Source organism: Rhinopithecus roxellana, chromosome 12 (genome assembly GCF_007565055.1).
Source record: "Rhinopithecus roxellana isolate Shanxi Qingling chromosome 12, ASM756505v1, whole genome shotgun sequence".
Lineage (NCBI taxonomy): Eukaryota > Metazoa > Chordata > Mammalia > Primates > Cercopithecidae > Rhinopithecus > Rhinopithecus roxellana.
The window spans coordinates 16,047,750-16,071,758 of NC_044560.1; the positions used below are offsets into that span (position 1 = coordinate 16,047,750).

The following is a 24,009-nucleotide window of genomic DNA, read 5'->3' on the forward strand; positions in this document are numbered from 1 at the left end:
CATTTTTCAATTCAGACGAATGTTTATTGAGTGCCTTATGGGGCCAGGCACTCTACTTGACTTCAGGGGATTCTAGTGATAAGCAAAACCAGTCAAGGGGAGAGACTATTAATAATTAACAGTAAACAAATACATATATATGACTCATGGGAAATACCCAGAGGATAGCAGCAGGGAGCACTGTTGGAGAACAGGGAGGTAAGGAGTGACCATGGAGTGGGTCATATCTGTGTTTGAATCCTTGCTTGGCCATTTACCTGCTGTGTGACCTCGGGCAAGCCTCTTCACTTCTTTGGGCTTTGGTTTCTCATCAGGAAGAGAAGGCTATCAATCTCCCTTTCTTAGGGATGATATCACGAGACAGAGAACATTCATTCCTCCAATAAATATATATTGTGCATCTTCTCTCACTCAGACAAATTACTTGCCCAAGGTCACCCAGATGGGCAGTGTGTGTGGGTTTTGAACCCAGGTCTGACTGGTTCTCTGGATTTGGCCAGTGGTGGGGGGTGGGGATAAGTCCTAGTCTTCTTCCCCTGAATCAGTCCTTCAGGAGTTGGGAGCAGTGATCTGCCTCATGAAGGCAAAACACTTGTCCATCTCCCCACCACCATGGCAATGAGGGGCTTCTGCCCTGAGAAAGACCTATGGTTGCATAACACAAAAGAGACTGTTCATCATTCAGCAGGGCAAGCCTCCTTGCTGGGGGCAACCTGGTAGCTCCTGAGCCTCCGTCATCTTCACTGAGTCCCTCCAACTCTCTGAGTTCCCATGCCCCTCACTGAACCTCCCTTCCCCCATGGCGAGCCTCTGCCAGCACCTTTACACACACTCAGCCCCTTCCCTGCACTGAGCCCCAGCAGTCACTGAACAGCTCTTCTTCCCCGCTGACTGAGTCATCCTCCCAAACCCTCCCCTTCCCCTCACTGAGTCTCCACCACCCCTGGTCACTGGGCACCCTGCCTCTGACCTCCTCCCTCCCCAGTCCCTCCACCCTTCCTTTTCGCTGAGCCTGGCGCCTCTCACCCACCCTCCTTCCTCTCCCAGCTGCTTCTGAGCTGCCTCTTTGGAGACCAACTGTCTCGCCCACGAGTCCCCATCACTCAGTCGCACTCAGTCTAAGACACCTGAAAGCACTTAGAGAACATGTGTTCGTGGGGGGAGGATGAGGCTCTGTCATCATCCTGCACATCATGCAAGCATGCCATCTGCCTCCTCTTCAGGCTGCAGCAGTCACACTGGCCACATTTTCCGCAGGTCCTCCTGAGCCCAGGGTCTGCTGCAGCCCTACCCAATCGGGTTCAGGGCTGGTTTCTGTACCCCCGGCCCTTGCCCCCACCCAGCACAGAGACCTCCCATCTCTGATGGCACCTTCAAGTAGATGGAAACTGAGGCAGGCCCATGATGTCTGGGCCAGTGTTTGGTATGACAGCTTTATTTCTGTTGGGGAAAAAGTGGGCAGGGCTCCATTCTATCATTTGTCAGGGCCAGATGAGATGCGTCAGATGAAGTCCCACATAAGGAACGTCCCTCCACCAAGAGGAGCAGACCCAGGTATCTGAGCCCCCAGAGGGCATGAATGACTGAGCTGGTGTATTTCTGTCCAGATTCAAGAATCTGGATTCAGCCACCAATTGGCAATATGACATTGGGGAAAGCACTACTGCCCTTCAGGGTCTCAGTTTCCCCTTCTTTATTTATTTTTTGAGATTGAGTCTTACTCTGTCGCTCAGGCTGGAGTGCAGTGGCACAATCTCTGCTCACTGCAACCTCTGCCTCCCGAATTCAAGCGATTCTCCTCCCTCAGCCTGCTGAGTAGCTGGAACTACAGGGGTGCGCCACCACACCTGGCTAATTATTTTTGTATTTTCAGTAGCGACAGGGGTTTCACCACATTGGCCAGGCTGGTGTAGAACTCCTGACCATAGGTGATCCAGCCACCTCGGCCTCCCAAAGTGCTGGGATTACAGGCGTGAGCCACCGCGCCCGGCCAGTTTCCCCCTCTTTAAAAGGTGTAGGAACACCCGCTGGGAGGAGTAAACACGAGCCGGGGCAGGGAAGGAACTCTGCACACCGTGGGGTCTGGGACTCCTCTGTGATGCCACCAAGGTTTGCAGGCTCAGCGGCAGCGCTGAGGTATTAGTTCTGCGAATAAAGGGCCCTACCTATCGTGGAATCAGCCCAGCTAGATCCCCGTCTCACCCGGACGGCAGTCGCCCCTCAGCGTTAACCCTTCCACTGCCCCAGTGAGGTGGGAGAAGGGGGTCCTTGAGAGCCCTATGGCCCTGGAGAGACCGGGCATAACTGATTCGGCCAAGGGCAGCATGAGGTGTGGAAGGAGCACTGCACAAGGAGTCAAGCCTCCTGCGTTCTAGCCCAGGCTCTCTTCGCACAGAGGCCTTAGGTAAGACCCTTCCCCGGATGGAGACCGGATTCCATGATTTTCTAAACACCAGCTACCAGAGTTTATGACTCTGAGGGGCCAAACCAGGGAAGATGAGGCTCCCTTTGCACCCAAAATTTGGGGAGAGGCGAAAGAGGACTGGATGCCCTAGCGGGGCAGAATCCGACGAAGGGCAGGACCTGAAGGGTTTGGGAAACGCCCTGAATGCGCAGAGGTGTGGGCGGATTCAGGGCGTGCCCGTCTCTGATTGGCTGTGCCGCCCGTCGCTCCCCCTCGTGTTCTATAAGATGCGCAGGCGGCAGGCGCGGCGCTGGGGTGAGGGCTGTGGCAGTGTCTCGCGCCTGAGGTTCTCAGTGCTCACCCTCCCTGCGCACCTACAGCCGCAGACCGCCGGGGGGCGGGGGATGCCGGGCTGCCGCATCAGCGCCTGCGGCCCGGGGGCCCAGGAAGGGACGGCAGAGCCGGGGTCGCCGCCGCCGCCCCGGGAGCCCATGCCGCTCTCTCAGCCCCCGCCCCCAACTCCGACCTTGACCCCTACCCCGACCCCAGGTCAGTCCCCGCCGCTGCCGGACGCAGCCGGGGCTTCGGCAGGCGCGGCCGAAGGCCAGGAGCTGCAGCGCTGGCGCCAGGGCGCTAGCGGGGTTGCGGGGCTCGCCGGCCCCGGAGGGGGCTCTGGCGCGGCGGCGGGGACAGGGGGCAGCGCGCTGGAGCTGGCCGAAGCACGGCGGCGGCTGCTGGAGGTAGAGGGCCGCCGGCGCCTGGTGTCGGAGCTGGAGAGCCGCGTGCTGCAGCTGCACCGCGTTTTCTTGGCGGCTGAGCTGCGCCTGGCGCACCGCGCGGAGAGCCTAAGCCGCCTGAGCGGCGGCGTGGCGCAGGCCGAGCTCTACCTGGCGGCTCACGGGTCGCGCCTCAAGAAGGGCCCGCGCCGCGGCCGTCGCGGCCGCCCCCCAGCGCTGCTGGCCTCGGCGCTGGGCCTGGGCGGCTGCGTGCCCTGGGGCGCCGGGCGACTGCGGCGCGGCCACGGCCCCGAGCCCGACTCGCCCTTCCGCCGCAGCCCACCCCGCGGCCCCGCCTCCCCCCAGCGCTGACCTCCACGCCTGGACCCCTGGCCGCCCCGACAAGCTTCGCCGAGGTGCCGACCGACCGACTGATCGCGGACGCCGGCTGCATGGACTACGCAGGAAGAGACAGTGGGGGGCCAGGGGCCCAGTAGAGGAGGCTGAGGTGCGGTCTTAGCGGCTGGTGCGTTCGAGGGTCAGGGCGTGTGGGGGGCTGGTCCAGGGCCGCGAAACTCCCTTCCCTGGAGCTTCTGGCGTCTGCTGGGTCCTTAGTAAAGCTGCCACGTTCTGTTCCCGCCTCTCCCCGACCATCTGGGGAGTGAGAGGTGGTAGCACCAAGTCTCCATTATAAGAGTTGGACTCTTGACGGGGGCTCGATCCCATGAAAGGGTTGGCGGCAAACTTTTGCCGTTTGGAACCTGCGGCACGGATGCAGCACCCCCAGTCCTCACCCCTACTTGCGTGGCCTTTCCCGGGCCCCTCGGAGCTGTGAGCAGTCTTGCCCTTGAGGATGCTGCTTCCTGGCGTCGTCCAGCTCCATGCCTTCGGGAGGACAGAATAATGAGGCCCCAGGGTGGGGTTGGGGGCTGGCACAGGGCTGTACCGCTGAATTCCCCTCTAGGCCTGTTTCACCTCTGGGAAGACGGAATCCCAGAGAGGTTTAGGATTTATTCTCTTCATACTTAGGCCCTTCTTCTAGGAGACAGCTTTTCTTATGCCGTCATGCAGGTTCGCTAAAATTATGGCCTGACTCAGATAACCAGGACAGGATGTCTAGCACCTCCTCACCCAGGGACCCTTACATAGCAGAACCTAGAGGCTTAACTCCCAAACTGTCACTAAGATGACTTGGCCCGGGTGGAACCAGGTGGTACCCTTTAACAGGCCCCAAGGGGGCAGGTATGGCATCATCTTCCAGAAAGGGGGGCCTTAAAGAGCCAGATCTGAGGTGAGATCTGCTTCTCTTCCTGTCCAAATGCCCTTCGGCCTCCCATTCCTCTGTCTCCACTGTGAATGACCTGGCTACCGTATTGCTGCTCACCAGCTGAGTTAATTTCACTCTCACTTGTCAGTCTGTGAAGTGGATCTCTTCACCTTCCCAGAGGGGCTATGGTGATGTCAACACAGGGCAGAGGTCCTTCTTCTTCCCCCCTAAATCATGGAAAGATAATTTATTTTTTGTTGTTGTTTGTTTTGAGACAGTTTCACCCTTGTTGCCCAGGCTGGAGTGCAACGGTGCGATCTTGGCTCACGGTAACCTCCGCCTCCCGGATTCAAGCGATTCTCCTGCCTCAGCCTCCTGAGTAGCTGGGATTACAGGCATGCATCACCATGCCCAGCTCATTTTGTATTTTTAGTAGAGACCGGGTTTCTCTATGTTGGTCAGCCTGGTCTCAAACTTCGACCTCCAGTGATCTGCCCGCCTCGTCCTCCCAAAGTGTTGGGATTACAGACGTGAGCCACCGCACCTGGCCGATAATGTATTATTTTAACTCACAGCTGGAAACAGGCACTGCTTTTGCTGATAGAGCCATGAACTAATTTAAAGTCCTACTTTTGCAGAGTGAAGAGGGGATTTCTCAAGGTCACATGCCAGTGAGGGAAGAACCAAGGTTCCTGGCCTGTGTGCACCTCCCACAGTACCCTGGACAGGGGCTAGGGAGAGTTGTCCTCTGGATCCTGTCTGCTCTGTGACTTCGAGCAACTCTGCCCCTCTCTGGGCCTCTTTCCTGAGTCCCTTCTTGAGTCAGGACTTGGGAATGAGGTGAAGTGGGGAGGATGCTTCCTCCCACAGGAATCTGGGAGGGTCAGTTGCACTGCTCTGACAGGCTGAGGCTTGGGGCCCTTACCGGATCCTCCCTCATCAACCCTTCTCCCTGGATACCAAACTTTTTGGCTGGTTTCTCGGCTAACAGCCAGGCTTTCCTGAATGCTTTCTTAGCTGGGGAAGGGAGGTTCAGGAGGGGGTCTCAGAGCCTCTGACAAAGCTAGGGAACCCCAGGGAAGTAGTGAAGGGGGCAGTGCCATCCTCTGGTCTTTCCAGACAGAGACACCTTCCAAAGCCACTTGGGTCATTTGGGGTCTAGAGGCTTAGAGAGGACAGCACTTCTTGGAAGGAGCTCAGCTCAGGTGCTGGGCTGCAGCCAGGATGGTTTGTTTTCTGGGTTGCATGGGAGGGGACACTTGGTCCAGAGAAGCTTTTAGCTAATGGTGTAAAGTGCTTGGTGCCATCACCGTTTTGACTTTCTCCAGGATTTATTTGTAATCAGCTTGTCCCGATTTGGGGGTGGGGTGGGTGAGTAGAGAATTAGAGATGACACTGGCTAGTGTGTATGTGTGAGGTGGGGGGTAGTAAATGGAGATTGGTCCTGGTGTCACAGGCAGCTCTGCCCCCTCCCTCCACTTCCAGATGTCCTGCTGCTCCTCATCAAGCTTCCTGGCCGGGGCACACACAGGCAGACTTGAACGCCAGCTCCTAGTTAGTGCTATGTCCATTACTCCATAGCCAACTAACAAAAGGCACCTTTCCACACCTGCCTGACCCTCCAGGGGCCCCTCTAGAAGCTTACCCATCTGGCTTTATTCAGGCTGGGTGCAGTGGCTCATGCCTGTAAGCCCAGCACTTTGGGAGGCCGAGGGCCAATCACTTGAGGTCAGGGGTTCAAGACCAGTCTGGCCAACATAGTGAAACCCCATCTCTACTAAAAATAACAAAAATTAGCCAGGCGTGGTGGCGGGCACCTGTAATCCCAGCTACTTGGGAGGCTGAGACAGGAGAATTGCTTGAAACCAGGAGGTGGAGGTTGCAGTGAGCCGAGATCGCGCCACCACACTCCAGCCTGGGCAACAGAGCAAGACTCTGTCTCAAAAAAAAAAAAAAAAAAAAAAAAAAAAGAAAGCTCACCCATCTGGCTCCATTTTCTTCTTAATCAGCAAATATTGATAGGGGCTCAGAAAGCAGAGCCAAATCAGAGGGTCTCTACTTTTAAGGGCTTATGTCTGCTAGCACTTTTTCCAGGCAGCAGCCTTTCCTGGCTGTCACCATCCCAGGGGACCCCTTGGGGGCTGAGCAGTTTGTTGGAGGGCAGCTATAGCCCTGGACAGAAGGCTGACTTTCAGAACACTTTCTTGGTGGCCCTCAGCTCTGGGGACAGGACTGAGTACAGGGATCTTGGGGGACCTGTGCATGGAGGACACTGACGGCCACCAGTGAATGTATATCAGCAAAGGGAAATGAGGGGAACAGGAACCTTTCTTCAGGCTGGTGCTTGGGGCTGGGTTCAAGGTTCTAATCTAGATACCTGCTCCTCAACTGGATAACCATGTGGGCGGTGCCACCAGAGGGCAGTGTGGGGCTGCTTTCTCGAGACAAAGGAGGCGTGGCCTGGAGCAGGTTCAGTCCTTTATTTTTATTTTTTTTAAGACAGGGTCTGGCTCTGTCGCCCAGGCTGGAGGGGTTCAGTCCTTTATTGTTCCGGCCCCCCAGTCATCCCTTTCCCCAGTAGTCCCGGGGCTTCATAGACATTGGGCTGTAGGGGTCTGGGAGAACGAGCAGGGTAGTCACGGTCGGCGCAGCCCTAGAGCGGGAGTGTAGTTCTGGGGATAGCTTCCTGGATGGAGTGGGACTGGAGGCCAGAGCTGTGCCTAGGGGCGGGAACCCTCTTTGAAAGGGGAGCAGAGGACGTTCCTTTGGCTGGGCTGAACCTGGAACCCCAGGGAGAAGACCCATTAGGAAAGACTTCCAGGAAAGACAGGTAGCCCTTGTTGGGGGTCACTATCAGGATAAAAGACCAGAGTCATTTTGTATTCACAGATTTGTTACACTAATTGATCAGAACTTAGGGTCCCGCTGCCATTGGCAGCCAGAGTTGCCTCTTAGAGATGAGGCTGGAGCCACAGAACATGGCAGAGGTGCTCCAAGCCTGTAGCCACTCCCCTTCCCTAAGCCTGTCGGCAGGTTCTTTGAGAACAACTTGGGTGCTCAGGCTTCTCAGAGCTGAAGGAGAGGCCTGCTGTGCAGGAGGAGGTATTTGGGAAAGCTTGGAGATCCCCAACCTACTACTTCCGCCATTGGTCCTTGACTGCACCCTGGCCAGGGGCGATGGGGGAAGGGAACCCTTGGTTCTGGAATAATAACCACCTCTTCTATGCCAGGCCCCTGAGCACTTTACACCCATTAATCTGTTCCGGACTTCCCAACCACTCTGCAAAGTAAGGGTTATTATTCCACAGATGAAGAAAGAGGGAGGGCAGGTGACTTGCCCAAAGACATAGGAGCTGTAAGTGGGGGATCCCTTAAACATTAGGCTATATGGTGATTCATTTATCAGGCTAAAGAGGGGTCCATTTAGGGGGATATCTGGGCTCCCACATTCAAGGCTGTGTATAGTGACCCCTGGTCCTTGGGTCTTGGAAGGGACATGAGATGCTGGAGGGGTGGCAGAAGGTGCCCCTCCCAGAGTCTAGGCACACCCCAACCTGGTTGGGCCTTCAGGGGTGAGTCAGGCTGAGTCAGCACACCTGGCTTCTGACGGTGGGCCAAGGATGCTCAGGGCTCAACCCTCCCAAGGGCTTGCTTTGGAGGGCTGCCTCTTCCTGCAGATCTGGGCTGGAATATTTGGTGTCAAGGCGAGCAAAGAGCCTGGAATGGCAGAGGAGGAGGATGACAAGCTTCATGGTGGGGGCAAAAAGGGCTGCCGGGGGAACAAGACAGACCTGAGATTTAGTCCTGGCCTGGAACTCCTCAGCTGAGGGACCCTGAGCAATGCCTTCCCTTTTCTGAGCCAGTTTCTTCTGATTTTTTGTTTTTGTATTTTTTCTTTCTTTTTTTTTTTTTTTTTCCAGATCCAGACCTACAAATGTTTTTGTATTTTTGAGGGGAGCTAGGGAGTAGAAAACTTGAGTATTACCTGGGTGCGGTGGCTCATACCTGTAATCCCAGCACTTTGGGAGGCCGAGGCGGGCAGATCACCTGAGGTCAGGAGATCGAGAACAGCCTGGCCAATATGATGAAACCTCATCTCTACTAAAAATACAAAAATTAGCCGGGAGTGGTGGCATGTGCCTATAATCCCAGCTACTCGGGAGGCTGAGACAGGAGAATCGCTTGAACCTGTGAGGCGGAGGTGGCCAACAGGAGCAAACTTGGTCTCAAAAAAAAAAAAAAAAAAGGAAAAAAACTTGAGTATTAAATGAGAAGTCATACCAAGTACCTGGCACATAGTAGAGATCCATAAATGATGGAACCAATTTGCCCAGCCCTGGAGAGGCCGCCAGGACAGATCCCCAGGCAGCGTGGGCCTCTGCTTCTCTAGAGCATCACCATATCAGGAATCCCTGGAATGGGCCCTGGGGAACTCCATAAGGGGAGAAGTGGAGGAGGGGCAGGCTTTTCATCCCAGGAACATTCCATTCTAACTGCTCAGGCTAGGGGATCCCAGCCAAGGACAAAGGCCCAAGGGAGCCTCTGCTTCCCCTGGAGCCCCATTCCATACTATTGCCTCCTGCATCTTCTCTCCACAGTGCCTGCCGTCCCCCCGCCCCACAACCTCAGGCAGATTTCAAGTTGAAGGGTTTGGGTGGGGCTGGGTGGCTGTGGGAAAGAGGCCATTAAAGCTCTTGGAATTATTCTTTCCAGCTCCTTCCAACTCCTCAGAGCCTCCACTCTATGGATCTGGACTCCTGGATTCGGCTTTCTCCCTGGGCACTTCTTTCAGGAAGACGTTGAGAATTGACCTTACACAATCCCAGCGCCGTCCTCACAGGAGCTTTCACTTCACAGTGGCAAGGTGCTGGTTCTGGGGAACTGGCCGATGCTCTTAATTTCTTCACATACCCCACGTTTGACTTTGGCTTACACTGTACAACTGGAGATGTTGCTACAGGTCCCTGAGATGCAATCAGATCAAGCGTAGCAAGCATTGCCAATGGGAAACTCAAAAGAATTTATTTTTTTTTCCCTTTCCCCCTACCCCATCCCTGGCCAAGAATTTCTTTTAAAGATACCGTCATCTGGCCGGGCGCGGTGGCTCAAGCCTGTAATCCCAGCACTTTGGGAGGTCGAAGTGGGCGGATCACAAGGTCAGGAGATCAAGACCATCCTGGCTAACACGGTGAAACCCCGTCTCTACTAAAAAATACAAAAAACTAGCCGGGCGAGGTGGCGGGCGCCTTTAGTCCCAGCTACTCGGGAGGCTGAGGCAGGAGAATGGCGTGAACCTGGGAGGCGGAGCTTGCAGTGAGCTGAGATCTGGCCAGTGCACTCCAGCTTGGGTGACAGAGCGAGACTCCGTCTCAAAAAAAAAAAAAAAAAAATACCGTCATCATTCTTAAACAACACTCTTAACCCCCAGCTGGGGTCCCCATTTTGGTAGATGTCATTGCTTCAAGTCTAATGGCACCGGGAGGCCTGTTTGAGGGAAAACTTTAGTTTGAAAAATCCCTGTTTCCTTCATCCACTGCCCTTGTTCTCTCCACATGGGAGTATGCCTGTAGCCCCTCAGAAAGATAGTCTGCTAGCTTCTAGGGGTTGGGATGGGGGACACACCTTTTTCTCAGGAAGAAGTGGTGGCAATGTAAAACATCTAAGCAAAGTTTTAAATGAAAAAAAGGAAGCACATTTAAACATCCTGATAATGGAGGGAAGGGGGCACATTTACACACAGCCCAGAACTTGTAGAATTCTGCGAAGTGAATGTATATTGAATTAGTCTCCTGCCTTATACATTCAGGAAGAATAAATTTCCATAATGTAAGGCGAATGCATGGGGTTCTGAGGTTTACTTTGCAAGTGTCCTTGCTGCCTTTCCTCTGTGTCTATTATGGCTCTTTTAAGTTGACAGTTCCTGGAGCAGCTTCTATTTAATTTCGTTTGGCAGTCTGGCCCTGTTGACTGACTTTGATTTGCAGACCAATTCTCCCTTGACCTGACTCACAGCCACCTGCTCTTACCCCCCTCCTCAGGAAGTCTTCCTCATTAAAGGATGTGATGAGGGAGCTTAGGGATGACAATGCACATGGGAGACTGTGACACCGAGGGAGGTTGTGCGAATTGGTGACAACATGGCAGCACGATGGCCTGTGGGGGTTGTGCGACTGTGCTGGCGACCATATGGACCTGTTTATCAGTCAATGGGTAAGCAGGAGATGGCATATTCAAACTGGGAAGCGTTTTAAAAATAGGCTATTCTGGCCTGGCGTGGTGGCTCACACCTGTAATCCCAGCACTTTGGGAGGCTGAGGCAGGAGGGTTGTTCAAGCTCAAAAGTTCGATATCATCCTGGGAGATTCCCTTCTCTATAAAAATGAAAAAATTAGCCAGGTGGGGTGGCGCATGCCTGTGGTACCAGCTGCTTAGGAGGCTGAGGTGGGAGGATTGCTTGAGCCCAGGAGGTCAAGGCTGCACTAAGCTGTGATCGTACCACTGTGCTCCAGCTTGGGCAACAGAGCAAGACCCTATCTCAAGAAATAAAACGAGACTATTTCCAAAGGCGTGGGCTGGGCTTAAGAAACTAACAAGGGGCTGGGTTTGGTGGCTCACACTTGCAATTCCAGCACTTTATGAGGCTGAGGCGGGCAGATCACCTGAAGTCAGGAGTTTGAGACCAGCATGGCCAACATGGCGAAACTCCGTCCTATTAAAAATACAAAAATTAGCCAGGCGTCGTTGTGTGCACCTGTAGTCCAAGCTCCTTGGGAGGCTGAGGCATGAGAATCGCTTGAACCTGGGAGGCGGAGGTTGCAGTGAGCCAAGATCATGTCACTGTACACCAGCCTGGGCGAGTGCTGTTCCCCCCGCCAAAAAAAAAAAGTAAGAAGGGATGGTGCAGCTCTCTGGGGCCAGCAACAGTGAGAAGCCTTTGCAACTCTTCAGTCTGAGGGTGAGGAGAGGTCACTGTGTGGAGTGGGGCTCCGGACAGGAACAGTGACCTTTGGTTGAGGGCTGTGGCCAACCATGGCAGCCTGGTAGAGAGGGAACAAAGAAAATAAACATCTACTCCTTCCTTAAGTCTCCTTAAGACGCTGGGATGTGTCATTGGCAACCCAACAGGAAGCTGGGGAACAAGGGAGCCATTGATGCAGTCCACAGATGCCAGCCCCCAGGGCACAGAGCAGAAGTTTGGCAAGTGAAAGCGGAAGGGCAGCATATCATGTAACTGTCTGAGGCTATGCCTTGTTCGTCAAAGTCCACAGCAATGCTCCTTCCCCATCCGCTCCTTCCCCATCCGGAGCTCCCATCACCCTCGGGTCTGAGTGGGTGGGTGGACTGCTGCTTGGAGAGCACAGTGAGGTTGGAAGGCAGAGGACAGGGCTTTCCCCTCTCAGCCTTTGCCTTGCTGGCTCTGAGTCCCAGTTCCTGATTCCTGCCTGTCCTGGTGTCTTAGGTAGCCGCGGGAATTGTCCACAGGAGGAACCATGTCAGCCACTCAGTTGGTGTTTTTCTCACACCCAGAAACACTGCACCACTCCCAAACATAACCACAGGCATGCTGCTGCCATCATGAGCCCTGGATAGTCATCACAAGCCATAATTAGTGTCACATGTATACCAAGAAAACGTACATGTTGGCCATGTGTGATGGCTCACGCCTGTAATTCCAGCACTTTGGGAGGCTGAAGTGGGCAGATCACGAGGTCAGGAGTTCGAGACCAGCCTGACCAACATGGAGAAATCCCGTCTCTAGTAGAAATACAAAAATTAGCTGGGCGTGGTGGCGGGCACCTGTAATCCCAGCTACTCAGGAGGCTAAGGCAGGAGAATGGCTTGAACCCGGGAGGCGGAAGTTGCAGTGAGCCGAGATCGCGCCACTGTACTCCAGCCTCCTGGGTGACAGAGCAAGACTCTGTCTCAAAAAAAAAAAAAAAAAAAAAAGAAACGTACATCTTGCCATACTGCTACACTGTGCCATAGTCACATATAAAATGACAAATGTCACAGTGATGTCAAATTATGCTCTGCTGTCACATATGTACAGGAGACAACTGTCACAATCCTGTGAAATCACAGTGCAGGAGCAGGATGGAACAGAAGTTAACAGCAATGGCTCTGGATCCAGACAAACCTCTTTGACCTCTCTGGCCTCAGTTTCTGTGTCTGCCAAATGGAAAGAATGCTTTCTTTCCCCTTGTGGAGTTGTTGCAAGGATGATATGGGAGATCATGATTGGGAAGACCTCAGCATAGTGCCTGCTGGAGTGAAGCCCACCAGGAATGGTGGCTGCTACTGTGGACACCTGTCTCACATGTCCCCACTGCCTCACACCCGTGTGTGTGTGCAGTACCAGCAGCTGGATGAGGCCAGCCAGACACCCTCAGGTGCATGTGCCAGAGCACGTGCACATTCACAGGCAAGCTCTCTGCCCGGAATGCTCTTTCTCTAAATATCTTCATGCTCACCTCCAACCACCTTTATGTCTTTGTTCAATCAAATGTCACCTTTCAATGAGTTGCACCCTGACTTCTTTTTTTTTTTGAGATGGTATCTCGCTCTGGGTTGTCCAGGCTGGAGTGCAGTGGTATGATCTCAGCTCACTGCAACCTCCGCCTCCCAGGTTCAAGCGATTCTCCTGCCTCAGCCTCCTGAGCAGCTGGAATTACAGGTACATGCCACCATACCCAGCTAATTTTTGTATTTTTAGTAGAGATGAGGTTTCACCATGTTGGCCAGGCTGATCTCAAACTCCTGACCTCGGGTGATCTGCCCACCTCAGCCTCCCAACTGCTGAGATTACAGGCATGAGTCACTGCGCCTGGCCCCTGACTTATTTTTCAATTTGCAAACCCGAGCATTTCCAGTCCCTTATCCTGCTATATTTTTACACATTACTGATCATGTAAGACCATACGGTTCAGTTTATTTTCTGTCTACTCCGTTAGAATGTAATCTTCACAAGGACAGGGATTTTTTTCTTTTATTTGCTGATGTATTCCCAGCACCCAGAATGGTGTCTGGCACATGGTGGCTGAATGTAATGTATACACACATGTACCACACAGGTTTCTGGCTTTTTCAGCCCTTAACACAAGCACATCCAGGTTAACTCCACCCCCCAGCCCAAAAAGGTAAGTCTGTAAGCCTTTCATGCCAAGGCTGAAATGGCCAACTTAGGAGGCGGGACAAACTTAGTCCTTCCCATGACCATAGTTGGGTGGTCACAGCTGGGATGGGGATGGGAGCTGGTTTTAGTCACCAAGCAAAGAAAGCCTTTCTGCTCACTTTCCAGCCATTTTGAGCTCAATGGCAGAAGGGACTCGGAGCAGGTGAGGTGGCTGGACTCACCCTGGTGACCTGGGGCCTTCCTCTGCAGCATTGTTTTTCCACCCTGGTTGGAACCATCAAAGTCACCACTTCAGAGGCTCCTAATGTGGCTGAATATGTTAAGGGCTTTGCAATCCCTGGATCAAAGAGGCTGGGCAAACAGCGGGCAGCGTCCAGGCCCATGATTGACTGGCTGATGCCCTGAGGGCGCAGCATGCTAGGAGCTTGTGGTTGACACTCCTAGACAGCCTGGCATGGCACCATCTGGGTTTGGGAAGGGGAGACTCCCCATCCAGGGGATCTGATTAGAGCGAGCCAGAGCACACCCATCAGTGCTCAGGGCAAGGGAAGGAGCTGGAGGACTGAAGGAGCCTCTCCCAAGTGGAGGACCTACCTGGACTCAGGCTTGGGGGGACCCTAGCAGTTCCCCAGTCTCAGCCACCTTTACTGCAGGGGCCTCCAGTCCAGATTCACCCAGCCTGTTCTCTAGCTGCTCCCTTGGAAGAGATGGGGTAGACAGAGCTAGGTTCAAGTACCCCTGAGCACCAGAGTCTGAATCTAGGCCCAGAGCTATTTGGATTCCAGGTAGAAAACATAAAAATATTTACTCCTTAACAAGAGTCCTAGACCTGCGAAGGCAACATGCAGGTGCAGGTCACACATGTAGATAGCAGCTTTCAATATACAGCTGGTCAGGCTGGGGCTGGGGTTGGGAGGAGGGGCAGTCCTCCAGCCATAGCCCAGGCTTCAAACCCCGCTCCCCACAAACGCTCCCTTCCACAGTACAAGCCCGACTCCAACTAGGGGAGGCAGCTGCAGCCCCTACAGCTACAGAAGGTCCTTATTTCCCCAGAAAAAGCATGGCACTAAGGTTCAGTGTAGACAGTTTTTATTATAAGGCAGGTGTTAAGAGTGCAAAATAGCAACAAATCCGGGGGAATGCCAACAGGGTGGGAGTATGGCTCTCCTCCCCCATGTGAGGGCCCTGTAACCAAGCCAGGGGGGTGGGAACATTGACTTGACTGTGGCAAATTCAGGCTTAGCACCCTCCAAAGAACAAGCTCCCAGGCAGGAGGGCTCCTTGCAACAAGGGGGAAAGGAGTGGCACCCTGGAAGGGGCCTGGGCTGTGACCCACCCTGGGCTGCTTGGCTCCTGTATACTGCCCACCTCAACCCCTCAAGAGGAAGGCTTCACAGCTTGGGGTATGTATTTCAGAGAACCAGGCTAAACCCAGCCCTCCCCAAACCCATGTATCTGCCTCAGGCCTCAGTTTCCCTCCTCCCAGTGATTACCCAAGTTGGACCATCAGGCCCTGTAGTGGCCCAGCCTGACCAAAGTGACAAGTCCCCGTAACATACCATATATCAGTCAGTGTGTGGGCTGCAGTCCCTCCAAAGCTGCTGGGATCACCACAGGCTGGCCCTAGTCAAAAAGACCCTCTCAGGCCATGGGAATCCGAGGTGCTGTGCATTAAGGCTACCACCCCAAATGTTTTGTCCCCTGAAGGCAATTGACTTCCAAGACAAATGGCTCCTGCACCCCACCGTTATGTGGGTCCAAAAGTGTGATGCAATAACCAAAGGGTCCTTCTGCTGAGAGCCACAGGGGCCTCGTGCTCGGGGAAGTCCGGTCTGTTCAATCGAAGGCCCAACCCTGCAGTGCTGGGCCACCTGGCACAGGCTGCGTCTCTGGTCATGTCCTCCACACACTCTTGGAGGCCCCACCCCACCCCGTGAGGCCCAGTCCCTTCCCTTCTGGCCAGGGTCTGAGTCAGTTACAAGGCAGCCAGGTGGGATAGGCACGAGCCAGGAGAGGCTGCACAGGGGTCACGTAGTAATTGACAGTGGCTGGCACAACCCCGTCGGTGCCTGGAGGGCGCCAGGCCAGGGCGGCAGTGGCAGCCGGGCCCTGCTCAGCCAGTGCCTGCAGCGCCAGTGCGGCAATGAGGTCCAGCGTCTGGCGGCGCTCGTGGTTCATGAGGCACACGGTGCTCTCGTTGACCACCCGGTGCAGTGTCACCAGGCAGGCGTAACGGCGGGCTGCGTCAGCCCCACCAAAGTGGGCCTCCAGGTAGCGCTCTAGGGTGCGCCGCTGCTCCACCAGGTCTGGAAAGTCGATGAAGAAGCGGGAGCACATGTAGCGCTGCAGGGCGCGCACATCGGTGCTGGGCCGGGGCCGGAAGCCCCGCACCAGGAGGTGGCAGTACTTGAGGAGGCCACCCCCTCGGATCTCCTCGGGACTGCGAGTGGCGATGACGCGGTGCCGCAGGTGCTCCAGGGCCTCGGCGAAGTCCCCATACAGGCTTTCACCTGTGACTGTTGGGTGGAAGGCCTCAGACATGGGAGTGGACGAGCACTGGCCAAAGAGCAACAGGGAGTCCAGGATGATCTGGAAGGAGTCTATGCTGAATTCAAACTGGCGTCTCACCGAGTCCACAAACTTGAGCTCCACGTTCTTGCCGCTCTTGTTGGACAGTGAGATGAGACTCCAGCGGTCCGAGTCTGTGCACACTTTCACCAGCTTCTGCACGTATGCCTCCTTGAGTGTCAGTGGCGTGATCTTAGCCCGGCTCACACCGGCCGGCAGGAAGTCTAGGAGGCAGGCCAGCACCACTGCCTTGGTCAGCTGGAAGGATGCCTCACTGCACAGGTCCACCCGGAACACCAGGTCCAGATCCTTGTAGCCCAGGCCACTCTCAGGGTGCAGCACGTGGCTGGCAGCGGAACCATGCAGCCGCACACTGTGCACGTGTAGGCCCTGCTCCTCCAGGCTGCTGCGGACCACCTTCGAGGGGAGAGCAGGAAGGAGAGGTGTCAGGAGCGGGCCCCAGGGGTCCACCAAGGACTTCTATGTACTTATCCCAGTAACGTCAACCACTGTTGGCCCCTAAGTCAACCACTGTTGGCCCCTAACCAGCTGTTATGCTTTTGGAAAATCATCTAACTTTTTATTTTATTTTTTTGGAATGTGGGAAGTCATTTAACTCTCTAAGCCTAATCTGAGAATGGACCATCTGGAGGAATGACCAGGAAGAATAGCAATGATAATAGTACAGAATGACCCATCCCTGGTCAGGAATGACCAGGAAGAATAGCATAGAATTTACTAAACAGCAGGTCACTTAATTCTTAAAATAACCCTGTGAGGTGGATACTATCATTCCCACTTTACAGATGCAAAAATGGAAGTACAGAGGGGTCAAGTAACTAGCTCAAAGGCAAACAGCTGGTGAATGCAGAGCTGGGAATAAAACTCAGAGTCCAAAATCTTTTTATTTTTTTTTGAGACGGAGTCTCACTTTGCCGCCAAGGCTGGAGTGTAGTGGCGTGATCTCGGCTCACTGCAACCTCCATACCCCGAGTTCAAGTGATTCTTCTGCCTCAGCCTCCCGAGTAGTTGGGATTACAGGCGCCTACCACTGTGCCTGGCTAATTTTTGTATTTTTAGTAGAGATGGGGTTTCACCATCTTGGCCAGGCTGGTCTTGAACTCCTGACCTCGTGATCCACCTGCCTCCGCCTCCCAAAGTGCTGGGATTATAGGCGTGAGCCACTGCGCTCGGCAGTCCAAGTCTTAACCATGCTATTCTACCTCTCAAACTGCTAGTAAAACAGTTCTGTGCCAGGCACTGCGCTAACTGCTCAAACATGTTGGGAATATGGTTAGCATTTCACATTCATGTCCACATTAACCCTCCCAATAATCCTACATTTGAGTATTATTTTGATTGATAGATGGAGGACCTCAGGCACAGAAAGGTTAAGAAACAAGTTAAGGTCATAGAGCGGTCAGGCTGAGACCAGAACCCATGTTAGTTGGATTCTCAAGTTCATGTATGTCCTTTTGACTACAATGCACTCATCCTAATTCATCCTTACAAGGACCCAGTGAGGTAAATATTATATACTTTTTTTGCTCTCAGATGAGGAAACTGAGGCTTACAGTGGTGAAACAGCTAAGGGTCAGTGAAAACTCTCAGCCCTCAGACAGCCCCCAGGCCTGATGGCACAGGACAGATAAACCTATAAGTGGTCCCTCCCCTGAGGTACCAGGTAGGGAGAAGAGTGAAGCTGGGGGTTGGCGACATTCAGTTTTCTCAGTAACCCAAAGTTGCCCTGAAAGTGACCAGGCAGCATTCCTGTTCTGAGTGATTCTGCAACCCTGCCTTGCTGCCAAGTCAGCACCCAGCTCCAGACCAGGCTGTTCTCCTTGCCTCCCAGGGAATTACTACAAAGAAGGCACCTAAGTGCTGAGAAGGCAAGCTGTGGTGGGGCAATCCGAGGCGGGCGGCGCCCTCCAGGAAGACTTCCGGGAGGAGCACCTTTACCAGGGGAAGATATTGTCATGGCAATGGGGGGTAAACAACTGGCCATAAGGAACACGGAGAATGGGGCATAAGCAGCTGGCCATCAGGAACACAGAGGGTGGCGGAAGGAGGCTAGGCACCTAATGAGTGCCAAGCACTGGACCTTGTTGCCAGAACCTATGGGGACAGGTCTTTCGTTCGTTCTTTTTTTTTTTTGGGGGGGGGGGGCAGAGTCTCTCTGTCTGGAGTGCAGTGGTCACTCACTGCAACCTCTGCCTCCCAGGTTCAAGTGATTCTTCTCCCTCTGCCTCCCAGGTTCAAGTGATTCTTCTCCCTCAGCCTCCCGAGTAGCTGGGATTACAGGTGCCCGTCACCACGCTCAGATAATTTTTATATTTTTAGTAGAGATAGGGTTTCACCATGTTGGCCAGGCTGGTCTTGAACTCCTGACCTCAGGTGATCTACCTGCCTCAGCCTCCCAAAGTACTAGGATTACAGGCATGAGCTACCGTGCCAGGCCAAGTCTTTTTATTTGTTTTTAATATGGAATTTTTTTTTCTGCCTTTCCAAACCCTTCTCTACCTTCCTTTCCTCCATCTTTTTTTTTTTTTTTTTTTTTTTGAGAGTCCTGATTTTGTAGTCCAGGCTGGAATGCAGTGAATGCAGTGGCACGATCTCAGCTCACTGCAACCTCTGCCTCCTGGGCTCAAGCAATCCTCCCACTTCAGCCTCCCAAGTAGGTGGGACTACAGGTGTGTGCCACCACACCCAGCAATTTTTTATTGTTTGCAGTGATGGGATTCTGCCAGATTGCCCAGGCTGGTCTTGAACTCCTGGACTCATGCTTCGGCCTCCCAAAGTGCTGGGATTACAGGCATGACACACTGTGCCCGGCCCAGGACAGGTCTCCTGGGAAACTGAAGCTCACAGGAGTGATGCCACCTGCACAAGATCACGTGGAGATGCCTTCAAACCCAGGTATGGCTGACTCCAAAGCCTATCCTGTTTCTACCACATTACAGTCCCAGGGTTCAGAAGGAACAGGGACTAGTTCGAATCTACCTTCTCTTTCTAAATTTCAAAGCAAAGGCAACCCTCAAGGTACTGAAGCCCAGAGCCAGAGTAGTTGGGGAATAGGAAGATGGGGGTTGGGAGATGCCTTGGCCAGACAAGGCCAGTCGCTGCAGTCCAGCCTGTGGGACTTCTAACCCACACCCTGTCAGCTGGCAGCTGTGCCTGCATGGGCCAAAGACCTTGGTCGAAGGACCCAACCAAACCTGCAGAGAAGACCAGCCCCTTCCTCAGATCCCATTAGGGCTGACTGAGCCTTACTCAGTGCCAGCTCCTGCTCCCAGGCCGGTGCCCACCCCAGGGCTTGGCATCCGGCCTAGTGAGTAGGTAGCAGTACTCGTTAAATCCCCTGCGTCAGGGCCATGGGGCCAGCTGTGTCAGCCAGCCAGTCGCTGTTGTCTCCTTCCCAGGTGTGACTACAGCCAGCTTGGCAGGCAGTCACCAGATACCACCACACCCAAGTACTGCAGGGCAGCTTGGTGCCTCCTGAATCAGACTTTCCAGCCATGGAGGGGGCAGTGGCTGCACCCTCCTTTCTCCCATGCCAAGGCCCTCCCCACAACCACTCTGCTTCAGGCTGCTGCTGAGACCTGCAGGGAGACTGACAGATGCTGTCAGCCAGCAGGCTTACAAAACTCACATGCTGTGCCGCCTGATGCAGGCCCTCTGGCTGCAGCTGGAGAGATCAGATTGTCTAGTTCAATCCTCTGGGCCCAGAGAAGGCAAAGGACTTGTCCAAGGTTACACAACCAATAAAAGGCCTCCCTGCCTGTAGCTCTGGGAAGCCTCCTTACGGTAGGGTGGGTCCCTTTAGCACAGGTACAAGCAAGAACAGCATCTCTACACTTGGATAGCCATTACAGGCAAAGCTTTGTAGGGGTGGAGAGGGAGAAAGCTTCCAATTTTTGAGCCATAGGACAACTCAGTAGCAGTGAAAAGCCCCAAGGCAACAACCACCACCACCCTCCCCCTCTCCCCTGCCGCCAACCCTGCACACATCCCAATAGCTTTAGAAGCTGCCAGCTGTGGATTCCTTCCAAGAAACTTTCTTTCCTGTGGAGGCAGCTGTACAGGTCAGGTGAAGGCACCTGGCCCCTTCGGCGTCTGGAACCAGAGAGGGTGTTGGAGAGCAGCAGCCTAATCCATCCATCCCAGTTGAACAGATGGGGACACTGAGCCCAGCAAAGAGAATTGACAACAAAGAGTCCAGGGCCTGAATCCAGAAGTACAACTTCCCAGCCCAGCTCTGAAGTCTCTGCCGCCCTTCCTCACCGTCGCTGACAGCTCCCTGTTCTGTGCTATCTCTAACTCGGGTTTAGAAGGACATGGCACCACCATCGTATTGTAAAGTTAGCTTCTATTGACCTGGAATCTCCCCCATCTGGCTAGGAGCACCTGAAGGGATGGAGGCTGAGTCCCAGTCATATCTGTGCCCTTGGTTTCCTAAACAGGGCTTGGCACAGAGCAGACACCAAAAGAGGCAATCTGAGCCATACTGACAGGGCAAGGACTTTCCCTCCTTCCAGGGTACCCCTTGTTCTTGCAGAGGGGGGCTGCCATACTGAGCTCCACCTTCCCCTCCCTGCCATGCCTGGGGCCACAGTCCTGGAGGTGCAGCAGCTGGGGCCCCAGGAATGACTTGACTGTCCTGGGGAGAAAAGCCTCAACTGGTTTCCTGATCACCCAGGTGACAGCGAGCAGCCAAGGAATGCCTCGGCGAACTCTACTGGGCCGCCTGTGAGTCAGCCCAGGAGAATCTGCCCCCAGCCCCTCCAGTTCCTAGTTCCTTGGGAGGGTGGGGGAGGTAATCCCCCAGGAGGCACCCCTCCCCATCTGTGGGAAGCCCAGGTAGTAGGAGGCGGGGGAAGGGCTCGCTTCATCCAAAGGAAGCCATCAGCTGGCAGGAACGCACAGGAATCCTTGCTGGGCTTCTTGGTTTGTTTTATCAGAGGACCCTCCCTAACACCTAGAAGTTGACCTTGGGAGCCCGGGAAGGGGTGGGAAAACATTGAACCTACTGTAATCTGCTCCTGGGAAGACCCAAGATTCCCCAGGTTTGATTTTCACCTCATGAAGTAATCTTGGGTGGCAAACTGACCCAGCTATAAAATGGGTACAATAATTACCACAGTCTGGTATTTCAGAACATGACAGCGTCTGGGCTGTACAGATGAAAAAGCAGTCTTGGGGTCGTTGAGGTTCAGATAAAGGGAAGAGTTGGAGGAGGGAGGGGCTGTCAGAATTCTTTTCTCCCTTTCCTCAGGAGAGAGGGGACTTGGGGCCTGAGGCCTGGGTTGGCCTTCATTTCCAGTCTTGGGAAGGAGAAGAAACACCTAAATTGGTCACTTAATGTTGCCCTTGGGGGTGGGGTATCAGGTCTGACCTTCGGCTTAATAAATCTTGGGCCACAACCCCAGCTGAGAGAGAGGGAGTCCCTGACAAGTTTTCGTGGCTTTTCCACGGGGTGGAGGGGTAAGGGGCAGTTTCTCCAGCAGAGGGCTGTAGGAGCACAAGGGCAGAGTCTACTCCTAGAACCTCGAGAGAGAAAAGGAGGGTGAGGTCCAGGGATGCCCAGATAGGGAAGGAAAAGTTATTTTGGACTCAAGCATGCACACTTACCCACCCAGGGCTGCCTGGCATCTTTTGTCCTTGCAGGCAGGGACAAATTCTTTCCCCAATGCCCTCGACATCCTCCTCCCCTCTCCCAGCCAGGCCCTGGGTGAGTGATCCGTGGGGAATCAGGGTTCTCTAGGAGTCAAGATGGAAAAGCCAGGTGGGGAAGGATTAGCAGATGCAGGGGAAGGGGAGGTCTGATCTACCATTCATAATGCTGTGCAATTGTTACAGCCCTGTCTCCGTTCCTCAGTTTCCCTAGCTGTCTAGAAAGTCAAACAGACTACAAATGCCTTCCAGCCACGAGAGCCTCAGAAGGGATTCCCCCATATACCCCGCCCCGCGTCCTCTCACCTGCACGATCTGCCGGGGCTGCACACTCAGCGTGGGGAAGTTGCCGCGCCCATGAATGGGAATCGGCTCGCTCAGGAGAGCGTCCAGTCGCTTCACCTGTGGCCAGCTCAGCCCGCTCAGGTGCCGTCCGGGGGAGGCCGACAAGGCCTCTGGGTCGGGGCCGCCGCCTGCCGGGGCTGCCGTGGCCACCGCCGTGGCCGCAGCCGTTCCCACCTGAGCAGCCGCCTGGTCCCGGCGCTCAGCTCCGCTCTCGGACGGCATCATCCGCCCGGCTCCCGAGCCCCGACGGCAAAAACCGTGGGGGTGGTTAAGGGGAGGAGGACAGGGAGAGCCGCTGGGCAGGGGCCAAGGCGGGGGGGCACGGAGGCAGGGACGGGGCAGCAGCGACGGCGAGACAAAGCCAAGGCACACCTCGGAAGGCGACGACTTACCGACCCTAGCGCCTGCAGCCCGAGGCCCAGCGGACTCTTATAGGCGGCGGGCGACATGCCCATTGGCCCGGGCCGCTGCCACACAGCGAGAGCCGCCCCGCCTCTCGACGCTCCGGACAGTGGTCTGCAGAGCTTTGCACGTGAGTCACTGTTCTCTAGGGAGATTCCGATTGGCTAGAGGGCACGCCCCTTCCCCGCCCTCCCTCTCAGGCTGAATTCCCTCCTTTGGTCCTTGAAGAACTTCTGTTCACTGTGATTGGCCCGGGCCTGGACTTAAAGGGACAGCGCCCACCCCGCCTCCGCAGGGTCAGGAGGGAGGGAAGTGACCTGAGGAGTTTGTAGCAGAGTCAGACCACTGAGAAATTCCAGGTTCTGTTTTTTGTTTTTTATCGCTGAGAGAAATTGAGAAGTCACTTAGTCTTGTCCTCCTGGTCACCTACTATTTTCAGAAGCCCAAAGAGATTGCGCCACGTGATCAACTCTGCACAGCACTGCTCATGCTTTGGCAGTTTTCCAGAGCCTAGGAAAGGTGTAATAATAAATTCTGTGTATACCAAGGTAAAGGCTATTTTTTTTTTTTTTTTTTTGGGACGGAGTCTCGCTGTGTCACCCAGGCTGGAGTGTAGTGGCGCGATCTCGGCTTACTGCAACCTCCGCCTCCCGGGTTCAAGCAATTCTCCTGCCTCAGCCTCCCGATTAGCTGGGATTACAGGCATGCGCCACCAACTTTTTTGTATTTTTAGTAGACACGGGGGTTTCACCATATTGGCCAGGCTGGTCTCGAACTCCTGACCTTGTGCTTCACCCACCTCAACCTCCCAAAGTGCTGGGATTACAGGCGTGAGCCACCGCACCGGGCCCTAAGGTAAAGGCTTTCTAAGGCACTCTGTTGATTGGCCTTGCAAACCACAGCATGATGAGAGTTGATGTACAGCATAGCCAATTTAGGGAAGGAGAGATCTGCTCAGAGAGGGTTTGTGATTACCCCACTGTCACACAGCAAACTAGTCAGGCCCTGGTCCTGAACCAGGGCTATAGAATCTGTGGTGCATGTTTTTTCCACTGTACCTACCCAAACCCAGCACCTTTCTGGGGCTAGAGAATGAATAATGTGTTTACATGTTTTTCTGCAGGTCTAGACAAAATATAATTTTTTTTTTTTTTTTTTTGAGACGGAGTCTCGCTCTGCCGCCCAGGCTGGAGTGCAGTGGCCGGATCTCAGCTCACTGCAAGCTCCGCCTCCCGGGTTCACGCCATTCTCCTGTCTCAGCCTCCCGAGTAGCTGGGACTACAGGCGCCCGCCTCGTCGCCCGGCTAGTTTTTTGTATTTTTTAGTAGAGACGGGGTTTCACCGTATTAGCCAGGATGGTCTCGATCTCCTGACCTCATGATCCGCCCGTCTCGGCCTCCCAAAGTGCTGGGATTACAGGCTTGAGCCACCGCGCCCGGCCGACAAAATATAATTTTAAAAAATATATGTTTACATATTTTGCTCTCACACTTTACAGGACCTA

At 54.3% G+C, this 24,009-nt stretch overlaps 2 protein-coding genes across 3 annotated transcripts; one reads left to right on the forward strand and one right to left on the reverse strand.

Annotated features, from left to right (window-relative positions):
• Positions 1-2,722: 2,722 nt before the first annotated feature.
• Positions 2,723-9,519, forward strand: TRNP1 (TMF1 regulated nuclear protein 1). 2 transcript variants are annotated; one of them, XM_030941669.1, is made up of 2 exons: positions 2,723-3,646; positions 9,101-9,519. In XM_030941669.1, the coding sequence occupies exon 1, from the start codon at positions 2,809-2,811 to the stop codon at positions 3,490-3,492; it is 684 nt and encodes a 227-aa protein (XP_030797529.1). In that variant the 5' UTR covers positions 2,723-2,808; the 3' UTR covers positions 3,493-3,646; positions 9,101-9,519. The 2 variants fall into 2 exon arrangements, with proteins under 2 accessions (XP_030797529.1, XP_030797528.1); XM_030941668.1 differs by having other exon boundaries at positions 2,723-3,628; positions 9,101-9,465.
• A 5,073-nt stretch (positions 9,520-14,592) lies between these two features.
• On the reverse strand, positions 14,593-22,625 carry TENT5B (terminal nucleotidyltransferase 5B). Its single transcript, XM_010380390.2, has 2 exons — positions 22,065-22,625; positions 14,593-16,505 (listed from the first exon to the last, which is right to left on the reverse strand). Exons 1-2 carry the CDS (start codon positions 22,326-22,328, stop codon positions 15,492-15,494), a joined length of 1,278 nt encoding a protein of 425 aa, XP_010378692.1. The 5' UTR covers positions 22,329-22,625; the 3' UTR covers positions 14,593-15,491.
• Positions 22,626-24,009: the final 1,384 nt, after the last annotated feature.